The 27,740-nt window shown below is 48.5% G+C and overlaps 1 protein-coding gene across 4 annotated transcripts; it reads right to left on the bottom strand.

Annotated features, from left to right (window-relative positions):
* Positions 1–1,934: 1,934 nt before the first annotated feature.
* On the bottom strand, positions 1,935–25,640 carry LOC148643379 (hepatocyte nuclear factor 1-beta-like). 4 transcript variants are annotated; one of them, XM_088615633.1, is made up of 10 exons: positions 24,993–25,640; positions 21,064–21,263; positions 19,774–19,963; positions 17,883–18,121; positions 10,735–10,895; positions 9,233–9,374; positions 8,738–8,929; positions 7,438–7,556; positions 7,140–7,184; positions 1,935–4,659 (listed from the first exon to the last, which is right to left on the bottom strand). In XM_088615633.1, the coding sequence occupies exons 1-10, from the start codon at positions 25,370–25,372 to the stop codon at positions 4,639–4,641; spliced, it is 1,689 nt and encodes a 562-aa protein (XP_088471759.1). In that variant the 5' UTR covers positions 25,373–25,640; the 3' UTR covers positions 1,935–4,638. The 4 variants fall into 4 exon arrangements, with proteins under 4 accessions (XP_088471759.1, XP_088471756.1, XP_088471760.1 ...); XM_088615630.1 differs by having other exon boundaries at positions 19,774–20,044; positions 24,993–25,559; XM_088615634.1 differs by lacking the exon at positions 7,140–7,184.
* Positions 25,641–27,740: the final 2,100 nt, after the last annotated feature.

Below are 27,740 nucleotides of genomic sequence, written 5' to 3'. Positions count from 1 at the left end.
CTGTTCCTCTTCTGGGAAAGACAGGGTTCGCCATGTAGAGACGGCAAGAAAGGAAGGCGTTCACCGACAGTACAGACCCCCCAAACCTGCACATTTGGGGTTCCTTGTGGCATAGAGGCAACAAGGATCCTTGTCATGCCTAGTAATGAGTCACGTCAACCCTGCTAGCCAAGGTGTAGACTGCCTTAGGGAGACAGTCATTGCAGAACAGCAGCTTGGCCCACTGCTGGAGCTCCCACTGTACAGCGGTCAGCACCCAAACCACCTTCAATGATGACGTGACACCAATGACAAAATTGTAACAAATGCAAAAAAAGATTAAAAGAGTCACATCCTTTGGGGGGGTGAGCAAGGAGCTCGAGTCTGCCCTGCTTTGACTGGAGGAGAACACTCCCCTCACTGGCAGCCTGCTCGAATAGCTGGCCGGGACCAGAGTTTTACAAGCGGAGGAAATGAGCTGATAGCAGAGCAAGGGAACGGATGATTACACAGGGAGCAGCGAGCAGGGGGTTCTGATGTAGAGGAGGGCTGCATTAACCTCTTCTGCTCACATAGCAACACAGTTATTGTTGGCCTCAGGTGCGGAGCTGTGGCTGCAGTCCAGAGTTCTCATATAAATTACATGTCGCGCTCAGCCAAGGGAATCGTGAATAAAGACCTCACAGGGGAGTGCTCCTGCTACCCCCCCACGAGCGTTCAAAGCCACATTCATCATGCTTGCATGTTTTGAAGCCGACCGCCGGCGATAATAAGGCGGCGCAGAGAATTCCTGAAACAATAACATTCGCCCGGGTGAAGTTTTCGATTTTGCTTTTGCTCAGCGTCATGTTCCTTCTCACACTGCCTGTTCCCAAGAATGACCGCCACAGAACTCTCGTCTGCTTCGTACGGAAAACTCACCGCGCCCTCCACCCCCCCTCCCAAGAAATACACGGGACACAAACCCATAAACAACGAACAGGTCTTCTCCAACGAAACGTTTACATTGGACGTTCCAATTTGGGTTTTTCCTCTAGATTCACGTTCACTTGCTTTGGACAGAATGGAAACGCAAGAGCACTTACACAATTCGAAAGAAGTTCTGATTGAAGCAGTTAAAGAAAATAAATCCACCAAGGTACAAACCCAAGACCTTGCCTTTTGTGTAAAACGATATCAAAAGCAGTGAAGATTCTTCACAGGGGCTTCAGCTTTTACCACACAGATTCCATGCAGAAATCTTTATAAGGGGTTATAAACGTACAGGATTTACCAATGAGGCGTGCCCCCTTCAGCCTCAGTGCGGAGTGGCGTAGTGGCTCTGTTCCTCCCACAGCGCTGGTGTCCCATGTGCTCGGCCAATAGCAAAGACAAACAGGCCACCGGACCAGGGGAGGTGACCTGGCCAAGAACTGGACACATTCCTGACACTTTGGGACAACAGCTTCATAAGGAGGCCGGTCATCTGGAAAAAACCCTGAAACGTTGGTAGGGCAACAGTCCTTCCACCCCAGAGCCGATGAACCCTTTCAAGAGCGTACTCAGTGTTGGCTTGGGCAGACTCGCCAAGTTAGGGCACTGGCACTCGCAGGAACATGCCAGGACAGGATCAGACTGCTGTGCACCTTGAATCTTTCTATGCCAGGAGACAGCGTGGCCAGATTGCTGCAGAACGATTTAAATCCGAATACTTCCCAGAGCACAGTTTAATTTCACTTTAAACCCTGTCAAAAATCGAATTCTAGGACAAATGATATCACAGTTACAGTGGCAAAGCATATTTAGGTTCGATGCTTTCAAGAAAGAGCCACACTTACACTTTAAATATTCACAAGGCTACCAGTAAAGGTAAAACAAATACCAACGGCACGAAACACTGCTCTTTCGCTCGTAAAGATTTGTGAACATTCAAGACAGGAGGAAAAAAAAGAAAACACCAACTGCAGACAGCACCGTTCACTTTGGAAAAAAAAATGTTTACTTGAAATATTCACTTTACAACAAAGTATAAATATGATTTTAAAAGATTGATTTCCATTCTTTTATACAAAAATATTACATCAAGAGAAGATCAGTTCCAGTGTTTTTGTCCTCTAAGTATAGAAAAGTAAAAGTCCCTCTGAGATCTCGGCAGTGGCTGTCTCACACATGAAACATGGAAAAAAAAGGAAACCTAGCTGTGACCTTTTGAAAGAGTGGCCTTTGTACAACAGAACGTATTTATTTATGTGCGTACAAAGTCATGGCTCTGAAGTTTTTACCTCAAATACAATCTGGAAAGGACTTCAATTCTTAATGCATAAAAAAACCCAAAACTTTTTCATATTTACAGGGTTTTGGGAACATTATGAACCTCAACTAAATCAACCACCAGCAGGTTAATTAATACTGCCTCTTTGGAAAAAAGAAAAAGCATCAAATTATTTTCTTCTCAATCCTGTGATTGTTACACAATCCCGACTAGTTATCGCAGTTATTGCGTAAGTAACACTGTTCATCACAGAATGTCCCGTTTCTACAGCGCCTCAGTTTTGACCCAGGAACTGCAGATCCCGGTCACCAAGGGCCTCAACAGTGCGTCTGCAGACCGTCCCCTTGTCACAATCACTGACCTTGTGCTGCTTTCTAATTATCAGTGCCTATTATTTGTTGGATATGCAGGGAGGGTGTAGAGAAGGAGGTACAGGTGGGGTCCGTGTCAACTCATTGAAACTCTGGGAAACGCAGTTCTGAACTGGGATGGATTTGAAAAGTCCAGGTTCTCTCCTGGCGTTACGTGATGCTGCAACGGTACTGGTCTTTTTTCATTGCCGCTCTCGCTGAGCTCTGTGTGACCTCCAGTATGTACACGGAAAGACCCACCACCTGCACTTACAGCTACAGTCACATCCAACAGCCTTTCAGTGGGGGTGGAGTACACTCCCAGCAGAGACTCTGTCGTCCTCACTCTCTCTTGCTCCTCATCTCCCCAGTATGGTGCAAACATCAATATCAAAATGAAAAATCACGATGTCTACATGTCACAGATTTTGCACCGGAGTGAAATGAAATCATTCCTGAGCTACTGTTTTGAGACCTTGAGGCTCCGGGTTTGGGAGTTCTGAGCAGTTCTGCTCCCTGGTCTTCCCCCGCTTGTCCAGTTAGCAGACAGGGCGAGGGCGGGCGCCGAGAAGGGCGAGCTCATCTCTGTTAAAGCGAAGCCTTGTCAGTCCTCGGGGATCAGTGTCGAAGAGCACTAGCTCCTGGTCTTCATTGAATCAGCGGCTTCGGGGGCGTTTGATATCAAGAGGTAGACAAGCAGTGGTCTATTTTAATGAAAGGTTTTTAAGGCTCGGCACTGGGGGTGGGATATTGTGTATACAGCCTCAAAGCTCCTTCGGTCTGTGATGGTCTGGGGGTGAGAGCTGCTCCTCTCCTACCAGGACTTGCTCCTGGATTTTTGGAATGTCCAGGTCCCTCCAAATCGCACTGCTCTGCTCCTCAAGACAGCAGTGGAACGCCCCTATACAGGTTCCTGGGGAATGACATCACTGTAGCAGGGCTCAAAGGAGCCCTATTACATCTATCCACACACGCATAGGATGCACAGGGAGCTCTGATGGAGAGAGAGGTGCCCAGTGGTGCCTCATCCAGCAGAAATACAGTGTCAGAAACGCACAATTTGTGAAAAAGATACATGGAAGACTTTACAACATAACAGGCATCCAAAATACAACCGCTGTAAAATAAAAGCGTTACAACTTAAGTTCTACCACTCTACCACCGAGGCAGCACAGGGCAGGCGAATAACCTTGTGATTGTCATACAATGAAGTTTCTTATGAGCGAGAGTCAGATTTGTCATATTATTAGGATTGTCGGTAATCACTGTGATCACTATCGCCACTGTCTCACAGGCGGCGGGTGTGTGTGAAGGCTCCCCTCCAGTCTTCTCTGTGAGGAAGCTGCAGGCAGGGGTACAGAGAGAGGCTGGAAAAAGGCGCAGGGTCAGTGGCTCAGTCCACCCAGCTCTTTCCAATATACTCAGTGCCTCACCATTTTTCCTTTGGTGCCTTGTCCTAGAGGCATCACACTGCACCCAACAGGAAATGGTCCAGATTGATCTTCTTCTGCAGAGGGCACCCAGCTACGCCTGACCCCACCCCTAACAGCCTGGTCTCTCCTCCAGTCCCTCCTCACCCCGCCAGCAGTGTGTCCACTGCAAACAAGACCTGCGTCCAAAATTCCTCTCTGGCTGTTTGTGATTTGTTCTGCTCGGGAGTAAATGACAAAAATCATGCGTACGTGCCGACTTTTAAGGACAAGTCGTTCTTGAAACAAAAGCAAACGTAGCTAAGACTGCACAGAATAAGAACACTGTTGGCACAGCAGTGTAGAAAAAGCAGGAGTTTCCAACTCCAGTCATCTCCTTGCCACTGGGCGTCTGTTATTGAACGTCTTTTACAAGATAAACTTGCAGTTTTGGGGTTTTTTTTTTGCTTTGTGTCTTTTCTCTGCCCCTCAGGGCTCCATCTCCTGTCGCTTCAAGCCTGGCCAGTTGAACAACGCATCGCCGCGGAGTCCGCTGGTTCCACTGGTTAGGGGTTGCCAAGGTTACGGAAGAGATGTTGTGGAAAGCGTGCTCTGGTTGCTAGGCGCAGAGGAAGTCAGGTGTGTGTCCTCACCAGGCTTGTAATGGACACTACAAAGACGACACAAGAAGGAGAGGGGGCCACAGACAAGAGAGAGGGACATAAAACAAAGGGTTTAATCTCGGGTCCCCGATTTTTGACTTGCACAAAAAGATCACTAACAGGTGAGAGGAAAAAGAAAGCATTTTGACTACCTTGAATAGAGGATAGTAAACAAGAAAATAGCCCCCTTCTGCAAACCAAAATCTGATTTATTTAATTTCAAGTGGGTTAAGATGAGAAGTCAATAACCTTTTTGGTCCTTGACTTAATTTGATGCAAGACACTCAAGCAGGTTTAACTACACCCGACCAAATATTTTTATTTGCAAAACCTCCTCTTCTTTCCTTACTCGGCACTTAGGGTGGTTTGAAATGGCTATTTCTGTGGAGATGCATTTCTGTTCCTGAGGATGGGTTTTGAACCCGTCGTGACCCACTGGCTGGTAAACACTGTGGCCTGATAAGGTGGAGCCCAGGGCAGACCTGTACACAGTCATTAGGAGCAGGTTCCCAGAGTAGGTTGGGGAGGTGATTGTGTAAACACCCCCCAGAGGTAATAAAACCCAGGCTGGGCTGCTGTGCAGATTTACACCAGCTAGTCCAAACAGGAGGTCCTGATAAGGGAGGGAGAGACCCCCGGGAGAGACCAGTCGACAGGTGAAGGAATGAGAAGGAATGCAGAAAACTGAAGCAAGATGCCTTTTCAATTCTACACAAGTAAGACACTATATATGTGCCAAGACAAGTCTGCTCTAGTTTCCACCTCAACCAGCCACTTCATGTCAACTGACCCACAGTTGAATCCAATATTTCTATCTGTAAAATCCATAAACGAAGCTCCATTCCCCCACAGCCCTCCAGACAGCCGATTACACACCCAGACCAATGTTTGGGGCACACAGTGCCCGCAACTCGACAGCTTCGTAAGTGCAGTACTGTGGTGCCCAATGGTGACCCCAAAATATTATGCGGCAATACTATGTGGGGTGCCTGGCCTCTCCTCTCCCTCCTCTGCAGGAGGAGGTGCCTCCAGTCCTGCGGGTAATGTTTCTAAGATATCGTCAGCTGATATTTTCCGACGGCTAAAATAATTCCCTTGCAAGAGCAAAAGATTAAGCCCACGTTCAAGAAACCCCTACTCTTTGAGCACACCAGTGCTTTAAACCAAAGAAGCAGTGGACTTTATATGGCCAGCTGATTAAAACGTGCATCAAAAATATTGCACACATATCAAGGAAATCAATTTCAAATAAGGTGAGATCGGCAATCTAAATAGAATGCTTTTGTTTACAGAACAGATCAGGATTTTCCAGCACTCCATCCAATGCTCTGAGACACTGTTGGGAGGCCCCGAGATGCGTCCTTAAAGGCAGGGGCAATAATTAAAATGTCCCCTGAACGGGGGTAGATTGTACAGTAACAGGGCAAAAATCACAGGTAGCGACCCACTGGTACACAGAGGGACAGCTGGGAATTTTATCACCGGAGATCGCTGGACAGTTGCAACCACAGAGGTGCAATAGCAGGGAGGTGTTCTGAGATGTTTCTATTTTTTTTTGCGAGCAAAAAAAAAGCAGAAGGGCCCGGCTTCAGCTGGGCTCCGGGAGCGTTTCAGCAGCGTGGGAAATTGAGCGTGTGAAAGAGACGAGCGAATCTTCCAAGCCAGAGCGATCACTGTGAAGACTTAAGTGCAGTGGGAAGAGCAGTAATTACAGGGGGCCTCCCTCGGCCCTGCAAGCTGGGTGTGAGCAGCCAGCCGGCCGAACGCAATCCCCTCTCAGGACTCTTGATTGAGCTGAGAGGACATTTCCTGTTCTCAGGCGGCCTGCCCGGGCAGCAGAGTCAGCTGAGCGTGAGGCAGAAAGCGAAAGGAGGCATAATTAATCAAGCGCAGTTCGGGCTGAGCGCACGGCAGATTGATTGATAGGGACTTTCAAAGGAAATAGAATTCCGAGGAGTACCGATGCGCCCGATTGGCCCACTGATTGAGATTTGCGAGGGGGGGGTGGGGGGGGTGGGAAGCAGGGTGAGGTCAGCTGTGGCACTGGAAGAAATGTAAGACTCTCGTCTCCCTCTCTCCTGACATCCTGTGAAATCGGCTACAAGCGGATCCCCTGAAGCAAACCAGCCTTGCCCAGATTTCCCTGCGTTCAACTAGATTGGAACCAATCAGCGCACTCTGTCCTTCACAGGAAGACATCGTTTTAAAACCTTGTTAACGTCAGGACAGGACCACTACATGGGCGTGAAATAATATTTGGTCAGGTGGCCATGATCCTGAGTTGGAGGACAGAGGAAGCACCGCAAGAGAGCAATTTAGAACTGTGCTACAGAACATTGCAGTTCAATATTTTACATTGTTTCTTCTCAGTTGCTTAAATTTACAAAAAAAAGAAAAAAAGGACAGAGCCCCAGGAATGACCTCACCAATGCATATTAATTCAGTTGTTAAGTTGTTGGAATTAGTTTAGTTATGGAAATGTATTTACCCAGGACAGCCCACCGAGTTGCATCAACTTGTTTACAGTGGAATCCTAACGTGAAGGGAATTGAACAAGTCAATCACACAACAGTCATAACAGCACCCGCAGGTGCACAACTCTCACAAGCCCGCTCGCGGAGCTACGCCGTGCAAAGGCAGGGCGAGACGATGGAACAAAACATCGGCCCTGGACCACAGATGCAGATGTTTTGTTAGCCAGCGGGTCGGCTTGCGGTCCTGGAGGCCGCAGGTTAGAGGACGCGGGGCCTGACAAACGCAGGGGGCGCGGCGGGAGGGAGACTCACCTGCTTGCTGGAGGGCATGGAGGCGAGAGTGCTGATGCTGCTGGCGTCCGTGACCACCATGGCCGAGGGGTAGCGCGAGGGGTGGGAGTACTGGGGCGGCTCCTGCTTGTGGGAGTACACTGCACCAGACAGAAGAGAACAACCCTCAGGTCAGGTCCTCAAGAGCGCCGGGCCGCTCACGAGACACGACCCGCCCGTGTGTGAAGGACACAGGGAGCAGCAGGCAGGAATGCCTGCTGACGGGGCTCGTGCAGGAGGTCTGTTTGCCCCAAAACAAAAGGCCCGAGTCGAAGGCAGATGCTGGCTTGTTTCACGAGGTCAAGGCTCTGCGCTCTTGACACTTCGATCTGGCTGCCTTTCAAGGACCCCAGAGTGACACCACGCTGGAGATCACCGACGTGATCTGACCGACTTCACAAGAATCTCGTGGGCCGCTGCTCCAATTCACAGATCCCTGGGAAACCTGCAGGAATCCGGCACCCCCAGACCGGGGCTGGACAACTGCCGATACGGGACTTCCGGAGATAGGATTGGTCAACCAGGGAGGCAGCCAGGTTTAAAATGACATTATTGAACCAGTTGTCTGCTTAATTGGCCCCATTACATCCTGCAACCCCCCAGATCGTCAGCAAGTAGGTTTTTGAAGGAAGCTGGGATTAAATCACAACCTGTTCCCTCAAAGTTAATAACACACCCATCGCTTCCTGGTGACACGGGTTCTGCCGGGCAACAGAAACCAGCCTCCTGGCACTGACATCCCAATTGGGGATTGCAATGAATTTGGCAATTTTGCAATGAATTTGGCAATTTGCAACAAACTGAATAACAGAAAAACTTCCGATTTAATCCAGTTAAACAGTGCTTCCCAAACTCTGCGTTATCTCAGTTGCGCTGCGGAATCGGAAGAGAGTGTGTCCAAAAACTGGGGACCAGGATGTTTGTGTAGCGCTTTCCAGTTACAAACCAGATATTAACAGTTCCGTTCACTGCCACAGGTTCACGCTTCACAAATTCTAGTCAAAAAGGTGGACTGAAATGTTTCTCATTAGTCTAGGTTCCATTTCAAAATTGGCCGATAATGGATGATGCTTTTAAAAGCACTTGGTGTGTCACAAAACGTTAAAGCTTTTAATCGGGGGGGGTGTTGAAAGAGTTTGGGATGCAGCCACCCCCACAGGGCTGGACCAAAGTGGGTTATAGCCCTCCAGTCCCATTCCTGGGGTTCACAAGGTGGAGGGGTGGGCTGTGGGCGGGGCGGGGGGCGGGGTCAGGGTGGGGGCAGGGGCGGGGTTAGACTCACTGTGCGAGTTCTGGAGCTGCGTGACCGTGGCCATGAAGGGCTGCTGGGCCATGTGGCTGGGCGACTGCTGCATGAGGCTCTGCTGGTGGGGGCTGTGCAGCTGCTGCGGGAACTGCACCGGCTGCAGGGCGGCCAGGCTGCCCGTCACGCTGTTGATGACCGGCACGCTCTGGGCCTGCGACGTGTTCAAACCTTGGAAAGAGAAGACTACGCTTAATGACTTTTCGATAGGCTACCTGAAAACGAAATGCGGTCATTTATTTCTTAGGGTTTATTAGGCTTTTCGCAGTAACCATCAAGCCAGTGCATAAAAGACAACAGAATGTATTAGAATGTACTCTCTTTAATACGTACCTGCATGTTGCTAATTCTATATCAGTGCAGCACACAGGTTGATACTAAGCTCCATTCCTCTGTAGCTCCTAGATCATGTCAGATAGGATCTAGTTTAAAACTAAACTGACCGTGTCTATACATAAGGTGTTGCACACTTACTCTGGGCGATGGCCATGACCCCCGACAGCGGGGTCATGATGAGGTTCTGCGTCTGCTGGTGGCCGTGGTGGGAGGACTGGGACAGGCTGTGGATGTTGGTCAGGGTGCTGACGGGGGGGAGCCCTCCTCCCGACACCGAGATCTGGGGAGACAGGCAGAGACATGGGGGTCAGACAGCAGCAGGGCAGCATGACAGGCAAGACGTGGTCTCCCCTTGCACGGCGCCCTGTGGGCTAGGATTTGGGGTCTGTCCTCTGCAGGAAACGGGGTGCACCAGAATTTCAGGCGAAACTCTTAACAACTGTCCGAAAGGCAGCAGCGAAAACCCAGACCGCGCGAAACCCTGTTCATTCACGCCCCGAGTATGTGCTCCTAGATCTCTCTGTGTGGGGGTGGGTGTAGGCAGGCAAAACAAATCCGGACAGTGTGTTAGTGTGGCCAAGCCACACTTGTCAGGTCAAGAAACTGAGGGGAAACGCAGCGCATGCAAGACCTGCGTCTGTCCTGATGGAGGGAGAGCAGGACGACAGCGGAGGCCAGTAATGTCTGCAGCCTCTGCGTCCCACTAGGCCTCTGCTGTCCACAGCCAGCATGCCAGAGGTCACGAGAAATGGTCAAGTCACAGATATGACAAGTCCCAGGACAGGACAGACTGTACCGTGAGAGAGCACAAGCCAGCAGTACAGAACGGTGCACCCTGTCACACATCGCCCTCTCCTGAGCTACAGAACAATACAAGAAGTCTGCTCATGCACAGCCCGCTGCCGCTTCTATAGGAAGTAAACGCTGCCGAAGAGTTCAATAGCTAGCCCTGAGGGGTGATGGGTTACAGCAACAAGAACCACAGATACAGGGCGACACATTTCTGCCCGCACAGCAGGGTGTCAGGCAGGGAGACACAAGGCTCTTGTCCACCAGGGGCTGCAGAAGCAGGGCAATACCAGACCCCCACTGAGGTTAAAAAGGCCCAAGGACCAAGCATTCACCCCTTTGAAAGTGGAAGCACAACATTCACACATCTTTTTTCTGTCTGCGGTTACTTTAAGATGAAAGAATTTCAAAACTAGAGGAGAGGTGTGTGTGTGTGTGGGGGGGGGGGGTAGGAGCGGGGGTCGGTTTCTTTCTAAATTCTTTTTTTTTTAATGCTCCACATTATCGACTTCTGCCGTCATTACCCGGGCAAAACAAACAGCGCCCCACCCACACCACGCTCTTTACAAGGTATTTAATCAATAAAACGAGAATGTTCCATTGTCAGGTTTATTGGCGTGTCGCTGGCTGTGCCCCCCTCTCGCAGCTCGGCCTACTCCCTCGCCAGCCCCTGCTGTCCACTTCCAGCGCGCGCAGCCCACAGCACAACGAGCCCATTGTGTGTGCGCGCCTCTCAGCCAATGGCTGCCAAGCTCTCTTTCCGGCATGTTGTTCTCCTTTTAAAGGGACCACAGGCCGCCCTTGTTATCTTATCAGCCCCGCCGAAGCCTGGTGGGCCCAGGTGTGCTCACCATTTTGGCATCAGGTGACAGCAGGCTGTGGCTGGGGTCCAGGCCTCCCGGTGACACCTGCTGTAAAACCGATTGGCTGGTCGCCATGACGTTGTTGCCGTGGTGACTGATGGTCGTCGAGGAAGTGACCTCGCTGGCTCCCTGTTGGCTGTACCTGACTCCTGCAGAGAGACAGAATAAAGAATTAGGCCCACTATATAGGACGTCATAAACATTGTGTCCCAGTCAAACTTCATCAGAGTCATGTGCAGTTTTGAGTTGCGGGACTGTGCGTTCCAATCACATTCTCCACTGCAGTGCAAATGCATATAGCCTGACAAATGCAGAGCAGGGCGCAAGACAAGACTCCCGCTAGTATTTCGATTCACTTCAGGATTTGTCAGCTTTAGATTATTGTGCAAATTTTAGAGATGATAAGTGCAAACAGCAGTTTATGCATTATCAACTTGTCTATGCAAACATGCAAGGAGATACTGTTTAACATAAGGTAAGACGCCCTGCGCTAGCTTACAGAAGAGCCTGCTGTTCTCAGTAAATACTGAAATGGGTGAAACGTTTTTTGCAGTGGGATTGTAGGCACTGTAGGCACACAGGGAACCCAAGGGCACTGCTGTTTACACACTGCTCAGAGCAAACAAAGCCCACCTGAGACCCTCCCCCTCCTAAAATGGGAGAGCAAAGCCAGCCTCCAGCCGGCAGGGCCTGAGTACAGATGTCACCCGTCCACGGGAACATCACGTACCAACCACACTGCTGTAGCTCGGAGGGCAAGGGGGCTCCACAGCTGGAGCCTATCCCAAGTCAGATTTTGTATACGGATCAGAAAATTGCAAAACTTCTGTCAAGGAGATGCAACACTTTTTACTGTATTATCTATAACATTCAGATAAACAGAAGGCGTTGTGAGATTTGTGATGCGGATACCCCTTTTGCCTTAACGCAGAGGTATCCAGCGTCCTGTTTCTGCCTGAGCCAGCACCTCTTGTCTGAAAAGACCCCGAGACCAGACAGCCACCGGGTTTTTCAAAAGCCAAGATCACAAGGACTTAAGTCTCTCAAACTGATGTCATTTAAAAAAAAAAACACTTTAACAACTTGTAAAAATATTCCAAAAAGAACCGTTGCAAACCATAAGACTCTGAACTGTAATTGCACGCGTTAAGGTTTTTACGTCAACCTGTTTCTATCTGGAGCGGATTTCTATACCAGCTTGAACAGCGCGAGGGAGTAGTCTAGATTGCTGATGGAGGAGGAGGGGGGCGTATCCCATGCCATAGTTTTGTTATTTTTCCTCTCATCATTGATTTTTTTTCACGTTTCCCACAGTACAGAGCCAGTGGGCCCTCAGGAATCCTGCATCTCCCCTTTAATGAAATGAACTCGGGCCAGTCTCCTGCCACTCCGATATGAGCAGAATAAACATTACACAGTCACAACCAATGTCAAACACATTCTCATGCTGTATTCCTAACCTCACGCTGAGACTCCCACCCAGGGTCCCCTGTCAGGTGAGCAGACGGAAGGACAAGCTGTTTATACAGAGAGCGAGACGGGAGACGGGGGTTCCCAAACCACAGCCTGTCCCACGCCTGGACACAGCAGCGTCCACTGGCACCACCAGTACCATCTTCCTACCCCAGGCCTCCACGCCCACTAGTATCCCAGGAGTTTGATTTCCCCAGTGATTTGGAAAGAAATCATTTTAGATCACTGGTGTGCAAAGAAACGTCTGCCCACTGATTTTCTGCCCCACAACTTTTGGGAGCCTGACACGCAAGATGGATCAGTAAGGATTTTATAAATACGTGGGCGCTGGTCAGATGAGTAAGCCGGCCTGCGAGGTGCCCTGGGCTGGAATTGGGACAAGAAGTCCGAGGGTAACGATGAATAAACCGCTGGATTTTTAAGCGACAGAAACGAGCATATGCCAATTTAAATTCTGGCCATTACAACCCAAGACAGGAAGGACACTGGTCCTGTAACCAGAGTGGACAGTTGAGGGTTATTCTGTTAAGTTCTTGGCCACAGTAAATGAAAATCTCCTACAATCATCAACAGCAAACAACTATTATGCTGGACATCATTAAAAAAAGCATGTGGGTTTTTAAACAAAATGCCAGATTTTCAAGCCTGCAGCTAGACTATTTCTAAATTATTTCCACTTATAAATAACTGGATATTATATAATAATCAGAAACGTTTGCAAAGGAGACCATGGCTGCCTAAGCTCTCAGGTTGCCTGTTTGAATCCCGCGGCCGGCAGAGGAATCCTACTCCGTGGGTCCCCTGAGCAAGGCCCTTCACCCCAACTGCTCCAGGGGCGCTGTACAATGACTGACCCTGCGCTCTGACCCCCAGCTTCTCTCCCTGTCTGTGTGTCTCATGGAGAGCAAGCTGGGGTATGCGAAAAGACAAATTCCTAATGCAAGAAATTGTATATGGCCAATGAAGTGAGTAGTCCACTTCAGTTTGCAGGTCTCAGGGCAGCCAGTGCAACTTAATGAAATTGTCAGAGCTGCCTATATATTTAGCCACAGTCTTCCCATTCAGAGCCAGAAGAAAGCCAAGAGGCAGGACCCTTTCATCCACACAGCCCCCCCGCCACAGCCAGTGAGGAGCTGTCCTGACCTTACAGCCATTCAAAGGGGCCATGGGACATTAAGATGTACCAAACATGGCGATGACACTCCCCTGCGTCTTGTAAACACCAGTAAAAACCATAAAACACTTCATCGGTTCTGTGACCTGCTGGCCAAACAATGGCTGAGGGCTCATAAACAGACTTTTATTTTACAGCTGTGTCCCTTGTAAAAGTGTCACGGAAAGGGCCCGGCGGCTATTCACTGTCCCGTTTTCAACCGGCAGTAATTCACCAGCAACAGACCCCTGCTCGGCCAAGAGGGCTGGCCATGGTGTCTGGGAGAAGAGTCCTCTGGGACTGGGCCTCTGGGGCAGGGGGGTTCGGGACAATAGCTCCCTCTCAAAAAAAGCAACACACCCTGCCCCATCCTTAAAAAACACTTTCGACAACCCATCCAGCACACCGGCAAGGTGACGTGGTGGTTTAGTACTGAACAGAACAGCTCGTTGCACATGAATTGGTAGCAGGGTTGTCCAGTGCTGGTCCAGGCAGTCCAGGTTTTCTCAGTGACCGACTGCTTTAGCTTGTCGAGAGCCAAGCTGGGACCTTCAGACACACCAAGACGTTCAATGGACGAACAACAAGACTCCCTCTCATCCCGTGAGAAACAAAAGGCCAACCGTCGCCCTGCAGATGATATGTTCTGAGGCACTGGTGGCCACTGCTCCACCCCAAAATAAACCCAGACCTCCCGGGTTAGAGTTGAGCTTTTATTTCCCCAGAGCAATCCAGTCTTGGGCTGCTCCAGACAGATGAGCTAAAAGCAGCACAACTCCGACCAAATCCGCCCGCACCCTGTCCAGGCCAGAGTGCAGGGCAGGACTCGCCGCGTGCTGTAAGCATGGTAAAGTGGACAACCGCAGCACCATGCTGGACGGCCTGTGTCAGGAAGACGAGTGATCACAGTCTTCTTCTAACGGGAGGAGGAGGGGATGGAGCTCCTAGCTGTTCAGCGGCTCTGCAGGACCCATGTAATATCAAAGGACTGATTAACATCCCCAGGCAGGGCTGATTCTACTGCGCCCACCTGCAAACAGCAGCCCTCCCACGCTCTGCAGGGTGTAGTGGGCTTTGTGCCTGTGCTCCACAGCCACAGGTATAGATGAGGGAAGAGGCAGCTTGCACTGTTCTCATGCACAGCCTGCCTGGAGGGGAGAGGGGGGACAGGGCTCTGCACTCATGACTCCCCTGCTCTCGCTAGCTTTTTGGGGTCTTTCTGACATTCTTGGGATGAGGGGGGAATTCATAGCTTTTGCACTGGAGTGCACTTGTACTCCTTAATGGGGGGTAAAACTGACCCATAGAGAGACCATACGTTAGTATGAGCTAGCTAGCAGCTAGTAGGATGTAGTGTGGAGCAGTGATTAAGGTTTAAGACTCGGGTTCAATCCCCAGTTGGGTCACAGCTGCTGGACTCCTGAGCAGGGTACCTCACCCCATTTGCTCCAATAAATACCTGGTTGTATAAATGCAAGCAAATATCAGTTTCCTTGGATGGCGATGGCAGCCAAATCATTAAGTAATTAGTTAGAAGCGGGCTGTTTTGCTTCACATGTGCTCCGCTCTCGGCTCGAACCTACGTTTCACGCCAGCCCCCGCTCTGTACAGAGCGGAGGAGAGGGGGCGACTTAAAAGAGGGCAGACGCGCTCTTTTGGGGAGCCACAGCGAGGACCGGCTCGTCGTCTCAGTTCTGCGTGCCAGCGCTCTGTGCTGAGAAACGAGTTCCCTCCCAGGATAAACGCGCGCTCTACTGCCTGCTGTGTATTCTTCATACACCTACAGATGTGCCACACATTCGGCCAGTGCCATACAGAAACAGGGCCCTGTCTATATCAGTACGTCATTGCCATTTATTTTTATCCAGAGATAGTCCATGATACTTTACAGGGCCTGTATAGGAACTCCTGAAACTAGTAGTGAGGAAGCCCACATAAATATCTAATACTAACTGGTATAGTGGAGGAGCATAATCCAAATCTTGAAACATGCAAATACATGAATACAGACATGCACATCATGCAAAGAGGCTTGCTTTGCAGCATACAGATTTGTACAAAGACTGGCAGATTTTTTACACTCACCCTGGACTACCCAAAGACACAGCAAAGCCCCTGCATGCTGCCCTCTTCAATAGAAACACCAGCATCAATGAAAAGGCCCGACTGCAGCAGTCTCCCCAGATCCGACCCTGTGACGACCCCTTTGCGGAAACTAAGACTCTTGTGTTTCAGAGAGGGAGGGGTGTCCCGAAACTTTTTTTTTTGAGGGAGGCTGTATGAAGCCACGGGGTCATCAGTCCTGTCTGGCCCGAATAGAGCCCATATAGCCATGGACAGCTCCTGCTGCTCCAGTCTGCTCGCTGTCTTGGCGTCTATATTGTAGCCCATAAAGGGATGGGACTCTTAAACTGCCCTCCCCAGCCCAGCAGAGATAAATGAACCCGGGTTACAGTCATTGCGGTCCTCTAATATGCCCAAGACAATGGGACCCCAGGGGGTGAATGGGTATAGTGTAGAAAAGCCAGGGGAGCCCCTAATCAAAGGGCAGGGAGATCTAGTAGCCAGGGATTTTAACTGTCAATTAAGCATGCATAATGCAGACAACGCCATAGCAACGTGCTGGGCTGCCTGCTGGGACATTATTGTAAGGCCAGGGTCTGACACTGGAAAACAGCTGATGCTGCTGAGGGGATGCTGGCAGGACGCCTTGTAAGCGAGCAGGCCACGGCGGAGGAAGAGTTCGGGGGGGTTGGGGGGGGTCTTCCGCCGGCCGCAGCCCCCCCCCGGCGAGGGAGTGGGGTCACACCCTGACCAGGTGCGCCTGGGACTGCGGTGCGGGCCAGAGGATACCGGCACCCGCATAAGCTGAACTTGCGCTCGACGGCGCGTTTATTCTGCACAGCGGCTGGATCTCACCGACATGCAACGCAGGGACAGAAGCGAAGCCGACGCGCGAGACCCCGCAGTCGGGCTCGGGGCGCAGATCGAGAGAAGCATTTCTCCGAACACTTGACCCAAGTCCCTCCACGTTTGACTGAAATGGGTGCAGAAATGTAACCAGAGCTGCAAAGGACCATCCTGTGCCAGTAAATAAATCTTTTCCTGATGCTCCACCACAGTGGGCATCTGAAGAGGTTATAATATAATTTGCTGAATAATAATAATCATATTAGACCTGCTTGATTTATTACTTAAAATGACATATTTAAGAAAAGTGGCATTCGGCCCAAATTCCAGCAGACTTGAAGTACTTTTAAACCCCAGTGCAATGCTTCCTGACCCTGAGTTCTCCTCAGAACTGCAGAGGAGCTGGTCTCTCCCTGCTGACCCCAGGCTGACCCCAGCTTGACCCCAGCGCTTGTCACAGTCCTGCGCTCCTTTATTGAGCTCCCTGTCCTGCTGACTTTGGAGTTTAGATTGCAGGTACAATGTGGATTGTCCTTCATGTGATTTCAGAACCCACCCCCCCCACACCCCTCCACCCCCCCGCGGAATCACAATAGAATTTACTCAGCTCTCAGCTCGCTCACTCTCTCTTGTCTTCTACTATTGATCACCCGTTCTCTTTCACTCTCTCTGTCATCGATTTTTCTTTTGACTTCTCTGCTGCATGGCCTCCGGCCAGCACCAAGACCATTTGCACAGTGCACCACACATTACAAATGGGTTCGAGAGCCACAGGTTAGAATTTCACAGGTGACCTTTTCACCGCTCAGAACTGCGCTGCATTTTTTAGTTTTTTTTGTCTCTTGTCCTATAGAAGAAAAAGGCAGAGGTCCTCATCTGCGCCCCCAGCCTGTGCTGTCCCACTGTAAACTCGTTATCATGTGTCATCACCGCACGGCACACACTACAGCTAAGAGGAGCTCCCTCTATCTACACAGGTTAAAAGCACCTTAACCAGTTTCTGTGGGATTGTTTTTAGGTTTTATCAATACAGCCTTATTGCCACTGGAGTTTCTGTACTGAAACCACAACCACCATGGCCGCAGAGCTGATATTCCGGGAGGCCGAACATGAGCCGCGAGGGGCTTACAGCAAGCATGGGGCGGGTCTCCAGAGGCCACAGAACACGTGCATCGCGGTCTGGATCTCTGCACGGAAACCCTCACCGACACCAGTGGGCAAAGTCTCCCGTTTATGACTCTCGCCGCACAAAGTACAGAGCTCTGCGCACGCCGAACGAGCCCCCTCCTGGCAATCTCCAAGACAAGACGCTTCCCAGACAGCGGGAGCCGGACAACGCAAGGCTACAACGCTCAAGGAGGTGACCGCAGCCCCTCCCTGAGAAAGGCTAATAAAGTGATCAATCTATTCAAGTAGCTGACTGTAGCCAGGACTCCATCTCGGACTTCTGATGACCATGCCTGTTCTATGGACCCTTGCCCAGACCCTACAAGAGACTCTCTTCAAATCCAAACTCAAAACACACCTTTCCAGCACAAAGGCATTACGCGTGTTCACAAAGCACTGCACCCACGGGGCGGCTGCAGGAGACCGGCCTCACCTTGCATCTTGCTTGGCGGGGAGGTGCTGGCCGGCGGCTGGTGAGGGGAGCTGTGCGACAGGAGGGGGTTCATGCCGTGGCTGGGCGCGCCGCTGTAGGCGTCCATGGCCAGCTTCTGGCGGAAGGCTTCCTCTTTCCGGCGGTTGGCGAACCAGTTGTAGACGCGCACCTCGGTAACCAGGTTGGAGCCCAGCCCGTGGGCCTTGGAGGGAGAGACGCCCCTTTGAATGCACTCCGCTCTGCGCAAGGAGGGGGAGAGACAATGGCTTTTCAACAGAGCGAAGCGGGCTGGGAGCTTTTTGTTTCCGTTCCCCCCAGCATGCTCTCGCCACTTGCAGAGCTCTGTGGATCACGATCTGCGCCTGTGGCTGGGAGGTTGCCGGTTCAAATCCCACAGCCGGCAGAGGAATCCTACTCCGTTGGGCCCCAGAGCAAGGCCCTTCGCCCCAACTGCCCCAGAGGGGCCAAATAAATGGCTGACCCTGCGCTCTGACCCCAAGCGTCTCTCTCTGTCTGTGTGTCTCATGGAGAGCAAGCTGGGGTATGCGAAAAGACAAATTCCTAACACAAGAATTTATGTATGGCTAATAAAGTGATCAATCTATTCAAGTAGCTGACTGTAGCCAGGACTCCATCTCGGACTTCTGATGACCATGCCTGTTCTATGGACCCTTGCCCAGACCCTACAAGAGACTCTCTTCAAATCCAAACTCAAAACACACCTTTCCCCACAGGGTCAATGTCTGATTGCCCTACATTCTGTCTGTATAAACCTGCCTGCTTGTTTTAACATTTTCTTTTACTTTTTATGGTGTTTCCTTTCTTTATCACTACACACTGCATGTCCCCCAGCATTCTAAATAAGATGCTGTTGTAATTCAAGAACTCCCGGGCAAATGCCCACGCGCCAGGGGCACGATTAAAACCCCCTGGCGACAGACAGAGCCGCCATGATCAGATCAGCGGGCGTTCAGAGGTGATGCAGAGTTTTGAAGGTGGGCAGTGGGGGGACAGCCCCAGAATACGGGCAGCTGCTCCCAGCACTCCCTGCGACAACTCCAGTCTTGCCCAAGCGCAGCTCCCTGCCACTGCCTGGCACGCTGGCGTCACTAACAGGAAGCAAGCCTCTACCGTTTGTGCACTCGTTTCCTGGATACCAGACCAGAAGCCCTCTTTCCGAGACCTAAAATATCGGTCTGACCGGGATTTATAAAATTCCAAAAATTGTCCAGGATTTTGTGTTGCTCGTTACTCAGACTGTATAAACAACACAGGCCTGCATATTTACGTTCGTTCCACGCGCTACCAGTAGATGTTTTGAACTGACATACAGCGTACGCAGTGTCGCTTGAAAAAGGTTTTTCTGTGTGTGTTTGGCTGTTTTTATGGCCGTGAGAAACGACAACGTTTCACTTGTCTCATTATATTTCAAAGCGTTTTGTTAAAACGGATCATTTTTGTAACCCATGAGGACTGCTCCTAAGTTAAGACTTTAGTGGTGTTACAATGGGAAAAAAACCAAACCTTTTAAGTTTCAAAGAGGGCTCTAATTTTGGTTTTTCCTTGTTTGCCATTCTGGAAGAGCAATAGCAACCCTGCCACTGTTTCAATATCTACGAAGACGTTGAATAAAACCTAGAGAGTTGAAATTGATTTTTGTGATTGGGAACAGTAATCAAGATTCATGAACCTTGGAGGCATGTGTCGATTCTTTCTTCCTTGAAAACCAAACTATGGTCACCCTGGGGGTCCGCAGCGCCCATAACTACCTCCTCGGCCCCCGAGCTGGTCTCCCGCGGAGCAGGAGGAGAGAGGCGCGCGGTGTGACCGGAACGATGACCCCAGGCAGCCCCCCCAGACTCTCCGCGTGCACCCCGACACCCCCTCTCACCTGTTGCACTCCTCCACCAGGGCTTCTCTCTCCTCTTTGCTGGGGTTCTTCTGGCGCTCGTAGGCCTGGTAAAGGATTTGTTGGGACGCGGGCCCCCACTTGAAGCGGTTGCGCCTCATTTTCTTACTGGCGGGCTCAGCCCCCGCCTCCTCGGCCATCCCGGGCTGGCCCTGCCCCTGCTGACTGAACTCTGGGAAAAAAAACAGCACCTGATCCTGATTGCCTTTGTCTGTCATATTGCTGTCAGACCCTTGAACTGCCTGGTTGAACTCTGCAAGAAATAAAAAGGGGGCAACATTTGATCCGTCGCACAACAGCAGCAGCAACAGCAGGAGAGAGAAAAGAGGTGCAATTAGCTCCTAACAACGATGAGGACAAAATACAACTAAGGCTCCGAACGTCTAGGCTGCTTGGAAAAAAAAAATCAATTCAATGCTACTGGTATTTTAACAAACTAAATATCAATGAGATACATTTGTTGCACTATAACACGAACTTTGACCTCAATTGGGACACTTTAAAAGCGTTTCCGTTCGCTTCCAAGAGAAGATTTCTCAATGACTGCTATAATAGCCCCTCGGCCACCTCGGGCCTCGACTACAGCGATGTTTCTGAATCTTTTCTATTACCGCTGCGACCCCATCACCTCCAGCGGCAGTAAACTCCCTTGCGTTACTACTGTGAGGCGACAAGTGTTAGTAACTCAGGCACTACTGACAATTAGTGCCATAGGCGCGGAGCCGATAACAGCACCTTCACAATTTGCAGGAAGTTTTTTTTTTTTTACCGATGCCTAATGTTTTGTTTTCATTCAAACGGCGGGTTCTAAAGGTTGATGAGAAAATCAGGAAGATAAAATGTTTTTACAGTCGCCTGGGCATAGCGTAGAACCATTGAGGCCTACCCCTGGGGCAGTAGAGAACACTAACAACTTCTGTATTGATCATTTGCAAATACTTATGAGCTCTTTGGCCGTAAAATATAGGTGTAGAGGGTTAGACGTGCATTCTGCTTTCAGTTCAGTTCCGTTTGTCTTATGCACAAGTGCAACGACGGGCTTATTTGCATTCAGCCTAACATTCAATCGGAGTTTCTGTTTCGTGGTCCTAAATCAACACACAACTGTACATGTGTATAACTAGGACCGAACTATTCGTTTTATTTATCCTAAGAAACCTATGAACATCCGGGGACTCCCGGCGTTCGCCATAGCCGCGTTCCAGTGTTGACCGCGCTTGTCACAACAGCTGTTAAAAACAGCACAACGAAAATCTTCCAATAAGGACTTACGTCTGAGGATCTCTCGCTGCTTCCTGACGTACCAGGTGTAGAGCGCCGCTCGCTTCTGCGTCTTCATGGGCGTGCCCTTGTTCAGGTGCTGCGACAGGTGGGACTGGTTGAGCCCCGTCACGTCCACCACCTCGCGCTGGGGGATGTTGTGCTGCTGCATGTAGCCTTTGATCATGCGGGCCGCGCGCCAGGGGTCCTCGCTGGGGTGGCACAACACGAGCAAGGGGTCGTCATTAGCGCCACGCGAGACGGTTACCAATACAATGACCAGCCGTGCTCTCGCACTTGGGGCTGACCTGTCCCCTTTTCCTGTAGCACTGGTGCACTGGTGAATTGCACGGCGTGCCGACGTGAACTAGTCCCCCGCAGCATCAGAGGTGACCCGGTTTAAGATCTGTAGCCTTTCACCACTGGAGAAAAGGGTGATTTTCTGCAGCCACTATGAAGTGCTGCTTTTCCTATTTTCTGTCACGGTGAAGAAAAAGATCAAACTCGAATGGCCTGGTTATTTATAGGCGAGCAACACACGTCACAAGCGAGCAGGCCTGAGTTCTCTCTCATTCTCGCGTCTGTCGGTTCCTCTCCGCCTTTGGTTATTACATTTTAAACATCGCTGTAGCGCTGTTCTATATACACGGAGGTACGAGGATGGTGGGGGGAAATTCGTGTTATTAACCCCCTGTGCACATCCCACTAAAACAACCGACTCGCCCACTTAACATCTATTGCCACCCTACAGCCCGAATAATTCAAAAGTATCTGAATTCCGTCACAGCCTACCCGAACAAAAAGACAGCCATTATACCGCAAGCGATGGAAACACAGGACACTTTCGCAATTGTGCGCAAATAGTTTGGTTTTTCCAAGAACAGCCGTTTCAGTAATTTATATATGTATAAGAAGCACAGACCGCCGTCAAACAGGGTCAAAACGTTGGAAAGTCACGCAACAGCTCTCTCTCTCTCGCCCTTTCTGCGGGCTGGCACGTTGAGCCGAAAGCCGCCGGTGGCTACGCTTGCCACGAACTGGAAATCCAGGCGCGTCTGAACTCGGCCTCCGGGAGGTGAGAAGGCCGAGAAACCCGCTGCCGGTCCTCGCTGGGACGGGATTATAAACCGCAGCTGAGAAAAACGCCCGCGACGTCTGCATACAGTCAGACTGGAGTTTAAATGAATTTGCTTCAAGATTAAAGAGGCCCCGAAGAACAAAACAGATGACTCTTTTCACAGCTCTTCCACACGCTTGAAGAGCCGGGAGATTAATTACGGGGCGTCTTGACGTTTTCGATCTAATTACTCCTGTGGATTTGTTTATTTGATCCGGCATAATTTACAACTTGGTGTCTGGAGTCATTTTTAATGCACAATATACGGTTTTGGTTAGGCCACAAATCGTAACGTCGCTTTGCCTTTTTTTTAGAGAAACCTCACCCGGACTCGGCGAGCCTTAACCAGAGAAATGATTTAAAATCACCCGCTTAAAACGTCTCCATAAATCCCCAAAAACCTATACCGCTGTATATAACATATAGAGCGTCTGTGAACCCGGGACATATTTGAGAATCCGCATTGTTTGTGTCGTGGTAATGATTCAAGGAAAAAAAAAATAATACATTTTCAAATTAAACGAGACTCTACATGATTTTGTGCACCGACCCGACTGTCCCTAGTGATATTTAAAAGTCTGCAATATCTTGACTAATAAGGATACAAATACAACCGGTACCTGTAAAATCTAAAGAACGGCGATCGCCGCAATAATATTCGCGACGCTATATTACACGTCTGTATTAAAAGCGCGTCACACTTTCCTTCTTGTTATCAATTTACTAAAGATCCGGATACGAGTAACAACACGAGCAAGAATAGGGACATTTATAGAAATTCACCAGAAAATTAAAATAAAACAGAATTCAACAAAAGGAAAAAAAATAAGAATAAAACAAAAACTGATTCCCCGCATTTTCTGGTCTCCTTTATAAACTTCAACAGACGATCTTGATAATACCTATTTACTTTACGCATTTCATTAAATACGCCACCGTTGTATAAATATTAAAGAAACCAATTACAGATTCCGATAACAGATCTGTCGGATCGAAAGGCGATCATATTCACGAAGGTGCGAGTTTTCGGAGAATGTTCCTACCGCGCTCGGCTCAAGGTGTGCTCGTTCGTCTAGGGGCTACAGCAACATCCCCACGGCCCGCGGTCCGGCTGGATTGAGGATTGAATTCGCCTCGGTTCTAGACGTTTGCTAACCCAAACAGGACTGTTTGCCTTGGTGAATACCGACATTTAAGACTGCGCGTCTGAAGAGCTTGTTTATAACGCTCGGCAATGAATAACCAGGTCTCCATTCACCCTAATCAAACGCTATTGTGTGTCTTTCAGTTGATGATTTATAGAATAAAATTAATAACAACTTTGCTACACGTGCTCCGGTTTCTATTCCTCTCCTGTCACCCGCCCGGTTTGGCCAGGTCGTGTTGTAAGGCCGCTATATGACTGTTCAGAAAAAAAACGGAATATTTCATCCCGTTTTCAGAAGGCTAAAATATAAAAAAAATCAAAGCCCCTCGGACACTTTTTTCACAGAAAAAACTAAACAAAAAGTAAGGCGCCTACCTGGCTAAACTTAACGACAGCTCTTAGTGATGTTCTAATGCAGAATAACGTCGATTATTAATAATAGTGTGCTTTTTATTCGTTAACTTTTTCCATTACTGGTTACGCCGTACAGGCGTGTGACAGATACACAACAGTAGAAATTATGAAAATGTTTTCAAATACTCTTATTCCCGAGTTTGGTAGAACCCAGAAAATAACCACAATTACAAAATATAGGCTTATCATAAATGGAAAGGAAATTATAATGTATTTCCATTGTGGCGCTTAATAATAATAAAAATAAACTCTTTTGTCGTTTCGACGCCTTGTGGTAAGGCAGCCTGTGCTGCGGTAGTTAATAATAAATTAGATTGCTCTTATTTAGTTGATATTTTGCTAAGGTAAAGAAATCATAAACTATTTAGATAATTAGTAACTGGAATGTGATCGTACAAATACCGGCGGGTTGTTTTAAATTTGCAAAACGTGAGAGACATTTTTTCGGAACTCCTAGCGACGTGGTCACTGCTGGTGTGATTTTTCATATCCAGCAAAAACATATTTTTATTTTGAATTTTTCCTGTACCTATCGGGCGTGTCTGCGTACGCCCCTAATAAGGACAAATGCTCTGTAGCTTAATTTATAATTTACCGTACAAACGTTTTACCTTTTTATTCACTGTAATGCAAACGTTTACGGGCTTCTCTCGGTTTGGCAGTCACGAAAACAAGTTTGCCTTGCATGGACTTGTTAATGGAAAATATTGCTGCACTTCGATCCGTCCAAATACAACGAAAAATACGGTTTGGAGGATACAATATCTGTAATGAAGTTTAAAAAATAACACGCGAATATTTATAGACTGGTTCGTTTTAATGGTTCTTGTCATAAAGTTTGTTTTCATTTAAACCCGCTCCATCTCTCGCACTTGTTGATTTGTCAAACGCGTCTACTATATTTTAATGTCACTTAAGCGCTTTTTTAGGGTTTTTCAGACAAACTTCCGATTATGTACGGTGATTTCAAACATCAAATAATTTCAAAGGAAGGGTAATTGAAATAACGAAGATTGTGAAATGTTTAGGTGTGGAACTATAGATATATATATGCAACATATCGCAGAGCAAAACGGAAAAAAATACATTTGGATTTTAACTAGATCGATATAAAAATTCTAAATCGCCGCCCTCGTTTCTAAAATGACATTTTAGGAATATACAGCCGAGTTGTTCTTGGAAGTGGGGAGATAACTGTTTTTTTTTTTAACGAGTACATCTGCTCGCCAAGGACCGGGGCACCGTCGCGGACGTGAAACTCACTTCAACATGCGGTCGACTTCTGCCCTCTGCTCCGCCGCCTCCTCGGTGTTGAGCGACTGGAGCTCCTTCAGGATCGGCGGGGTGTCGAAGTCGTCGCCGTCCTCGGAGCCCTCGTCGCCGGACAGCTTGCCGCCCTTCCCGTGCCCGTTGGTCAGGGTGTGGAACACGGGCTTGGAATCCGCGTCGCCGCCGCCGCCGCTCAGCTTGGAGCTCGGCGGCGACATCTGCAAGTTCTCCAGCTTAACTCCAAAGCCGTTGGGACTGGGGTCCAGGTCGTCCAGCGCCTGGATCAGGACCTCCTTGGTGACTCCGGAACTCAGCAAGGCGCTCAGGAGCTCCTGCTGTAGAGTGGTCAGTTTGGAGACCATTTTCTCAAACATTAAAAAACCAAAAGGGGGGAAAAGGAAGAGGGAAAAAAAAGAAATAAAAGAGAAATGGGGAACGAAATGTTCTCTTTCTCCCCCGTGTGCTTTCCTCTCTCAATAAGCACCTGCTGCTTCTCAGTTAGGTGGTTTGTGTCCCTGGAGCCGAGAGTGATTTAATTTGCCATGATGTTCTGTGAAAGCCATATAAAATATGGTAATGAGTGGGCCGGCTGACTTGAATCAGTATGCAAACGAGGAGGGAGAAACTGGGCCCTATTGACTGAGCTGCAGGTACGCTGAATTCCCCGTGTTTGTTCTAGATCACTGGCCCTTTTATTGGCAGGGTTTATCAGCCAAACTTCAAGATGAACTTTGGACCTGTGTTGGGTAAATGCTTTCGTAAAAGGGGACGGAACATGAATGTGTCTTTCCTGGAGTTTGTTGTTGTCAGTATTTCATGAAATCCCAACCCCAAACTGGACACAATCTGAACATAATAATAATAATAATAATAATAATAATAATAATAATAATAATAATAAAGATTAAAGTCATATCGGGCTTAAATTTTACAGCTATAGTATACTTCCCTCATGCCAACACTACTATTTTATGCCGTTTGTTTTTAACGTGGCTGTTACTGATGATTTCGCTGTTGCTGCGGACAGCAGGTGATGTTTAGCAGACAGTGCCCAGGTAGTGCTGAGAATAGGCAGGCTACGCCAAGGGGACACAGGGTGCAATTAATCGAATTGATCGGCGCCGATCTCGATCTCTTGAACCGAATCGACAAAGTCGCGTTAGCGCGCGTTAAAAGGTAAGAGCACCTTCTGTGATCTTCGGCTGGACAGCTGTAAACCCAAATCCAGCGGCTATCGCCGAGCTCAGCATCTGTCTCCCGAGTCCTGCAGCGGAAAAAGAGGGCCTGAGGCAAAGATTATCTGCAGCGTGGGTTCTTGATTACCAATAATAACATTACTCAAGATAGCGGCTTTTATCACCTCGAACGTCCAACACAGTCGAGGCGTTTATTTTCTGCGGATTTTCGATCTTGAGTAATTGTCTAATCCTTTCTTGATCAATCGTTTAAAAAAAATCACATTAAAAAAAAACGTCACCGCGGTTTAATTTGGCGCTGAAAAATCTGGGCCACACAACAAAATCTCGCCAAGATATGGGAATAAAAGCCTTTTTAAAAGCTCTTCGTTTCAATCGGTACACCAACTCGTTTATTTAACGTCGTCTGCTTCGACATACTTCGTCGTGGCTCTGAACAGGTTAGTAAACTCGGTCATGCAAATAGAAGTGGGTTAAATCCAGGGTTTGTGACTTCATCTAGATAAGGAAAACTTCAGCCAGTTTGTGTTCAATGGTTCTGTTTTGTCTGCTGTTATCGTGATGAATCAAATTACTGCACGACACGTTATTTACACCCATCCTGATCAATCGAATTACTGCTTTACAAAAGAACGAAACAGAGTGAACTAGTTTCCACACAGCCTGTCGGCCTACACTGGTCCAACAGGTCATTACAGACAGGAGAGAAACTGCGCATCGGTCTCCTGTATTTCTCGTCTTCTGACGCTTTTGGGTCCGATACAAACTCGCTTAAGAAACAGAAGGACATCAAGAGACCCTTACCTGCCTATACAAAATTAATTTTAAAAAAATAGAGAAATAACGTCTTGACAATTCAGGAACCGGTGGGAAACGAAAAATACCACACTGAACCGTTTGACAGCTCCATTTCATTTTCTTATTAGAAACGGAGCAACGCAATTTAATTTCACACTCAGACTCTCTCTGGTCTGTGTTTATTTTCAGCGCCCAGTAAAATCAAATGTCCAAGCCGAAGGTTATCGATACAACACAATGCTGAAACTACAAATGTATCATTGGATAGTCATTTATGTAGCGTATAATGTTTATAATTAGGTATGAAATATACGATCCTGCGATGCCGGCTCTATCACTATGAAGCAGAATTCACCGAACTGGGTTTGACCGCCAGTAGACAGATGAGTTTTTGTGTTTTTGTGTGCCTTGTATTTTGTGTGGAAGAAAGAACGGACCAATTTCTTAGAAGGAGGATTTAGCTACACTGTTTTGGTTCTATAAAATATTAAAATGTTCAATAAACTAATAATCCGAGATTATTAACAACTGTTTACATTGCAAAATATGAACGCGCAAATGCGGTCAGTAAAAATGTATTTTATCTATAATATAGATATCTCAAAATCGAATCCTATTTTGCTTCTTTCGCGTACAGGCGTGAAAAGCGAGGTTTACTACTAATTTGTTCTGAAAAAAATATCCCCCGATGTAAATACGATGAAGTTAGTCTAAGACTTCCCAAAGGTCAAACAACTGATGAACTTCT

This window comes from Lepisosteus platostomus, chromosome 22 (assembly GCF_059453375.1).
Source record: "Lepisosteus platostomus isolate fLepPlt1 chromosome 22, fLepPlt1.hap1, whole genome shotgun sequence".
NCBI classification, from domain to species: domain Eukaryota; kingdom Metazoa; phylum Chordata; class Actinopteri; order Semionotiformes; family Lepisosteidae; genus Lepisosteus; species Lepisosteus platostomus.
The sequence above is the reverse complement of the archived record's forward strand: the minus strand, read 5'-3'. Positions and strand labels throughout refer to the sequence as shown.

What these genes read in the sequence shown, in the direction of transcription:
- LOC148643379 (XM_088615630.1), bottom strand. Translation starts at nt 25,372, where the DNA reads ATGTTTGAGAAAATGGTCTCCAAACTGACCACTCTACAGCAGGAGCTC. An exon ending in TGTCACCTGATGCCAAAATG is followed by an intron (nt 9,375 to 10,734) that starts GTGAGCACACCT and finishes CTGTCTCCCCAG; the next exon opens with ATCTCGGTGTCGGGAGGAGG. An exon ending in AACTCGGTGGGCTGTCCTGG is followed by an intron (nt 4,660 to 7,139) that starts GTAAATACATTT and finishes TCGTCTTTGTAG; the next exon opens with TGTCCATTACAAGCCTGGTG.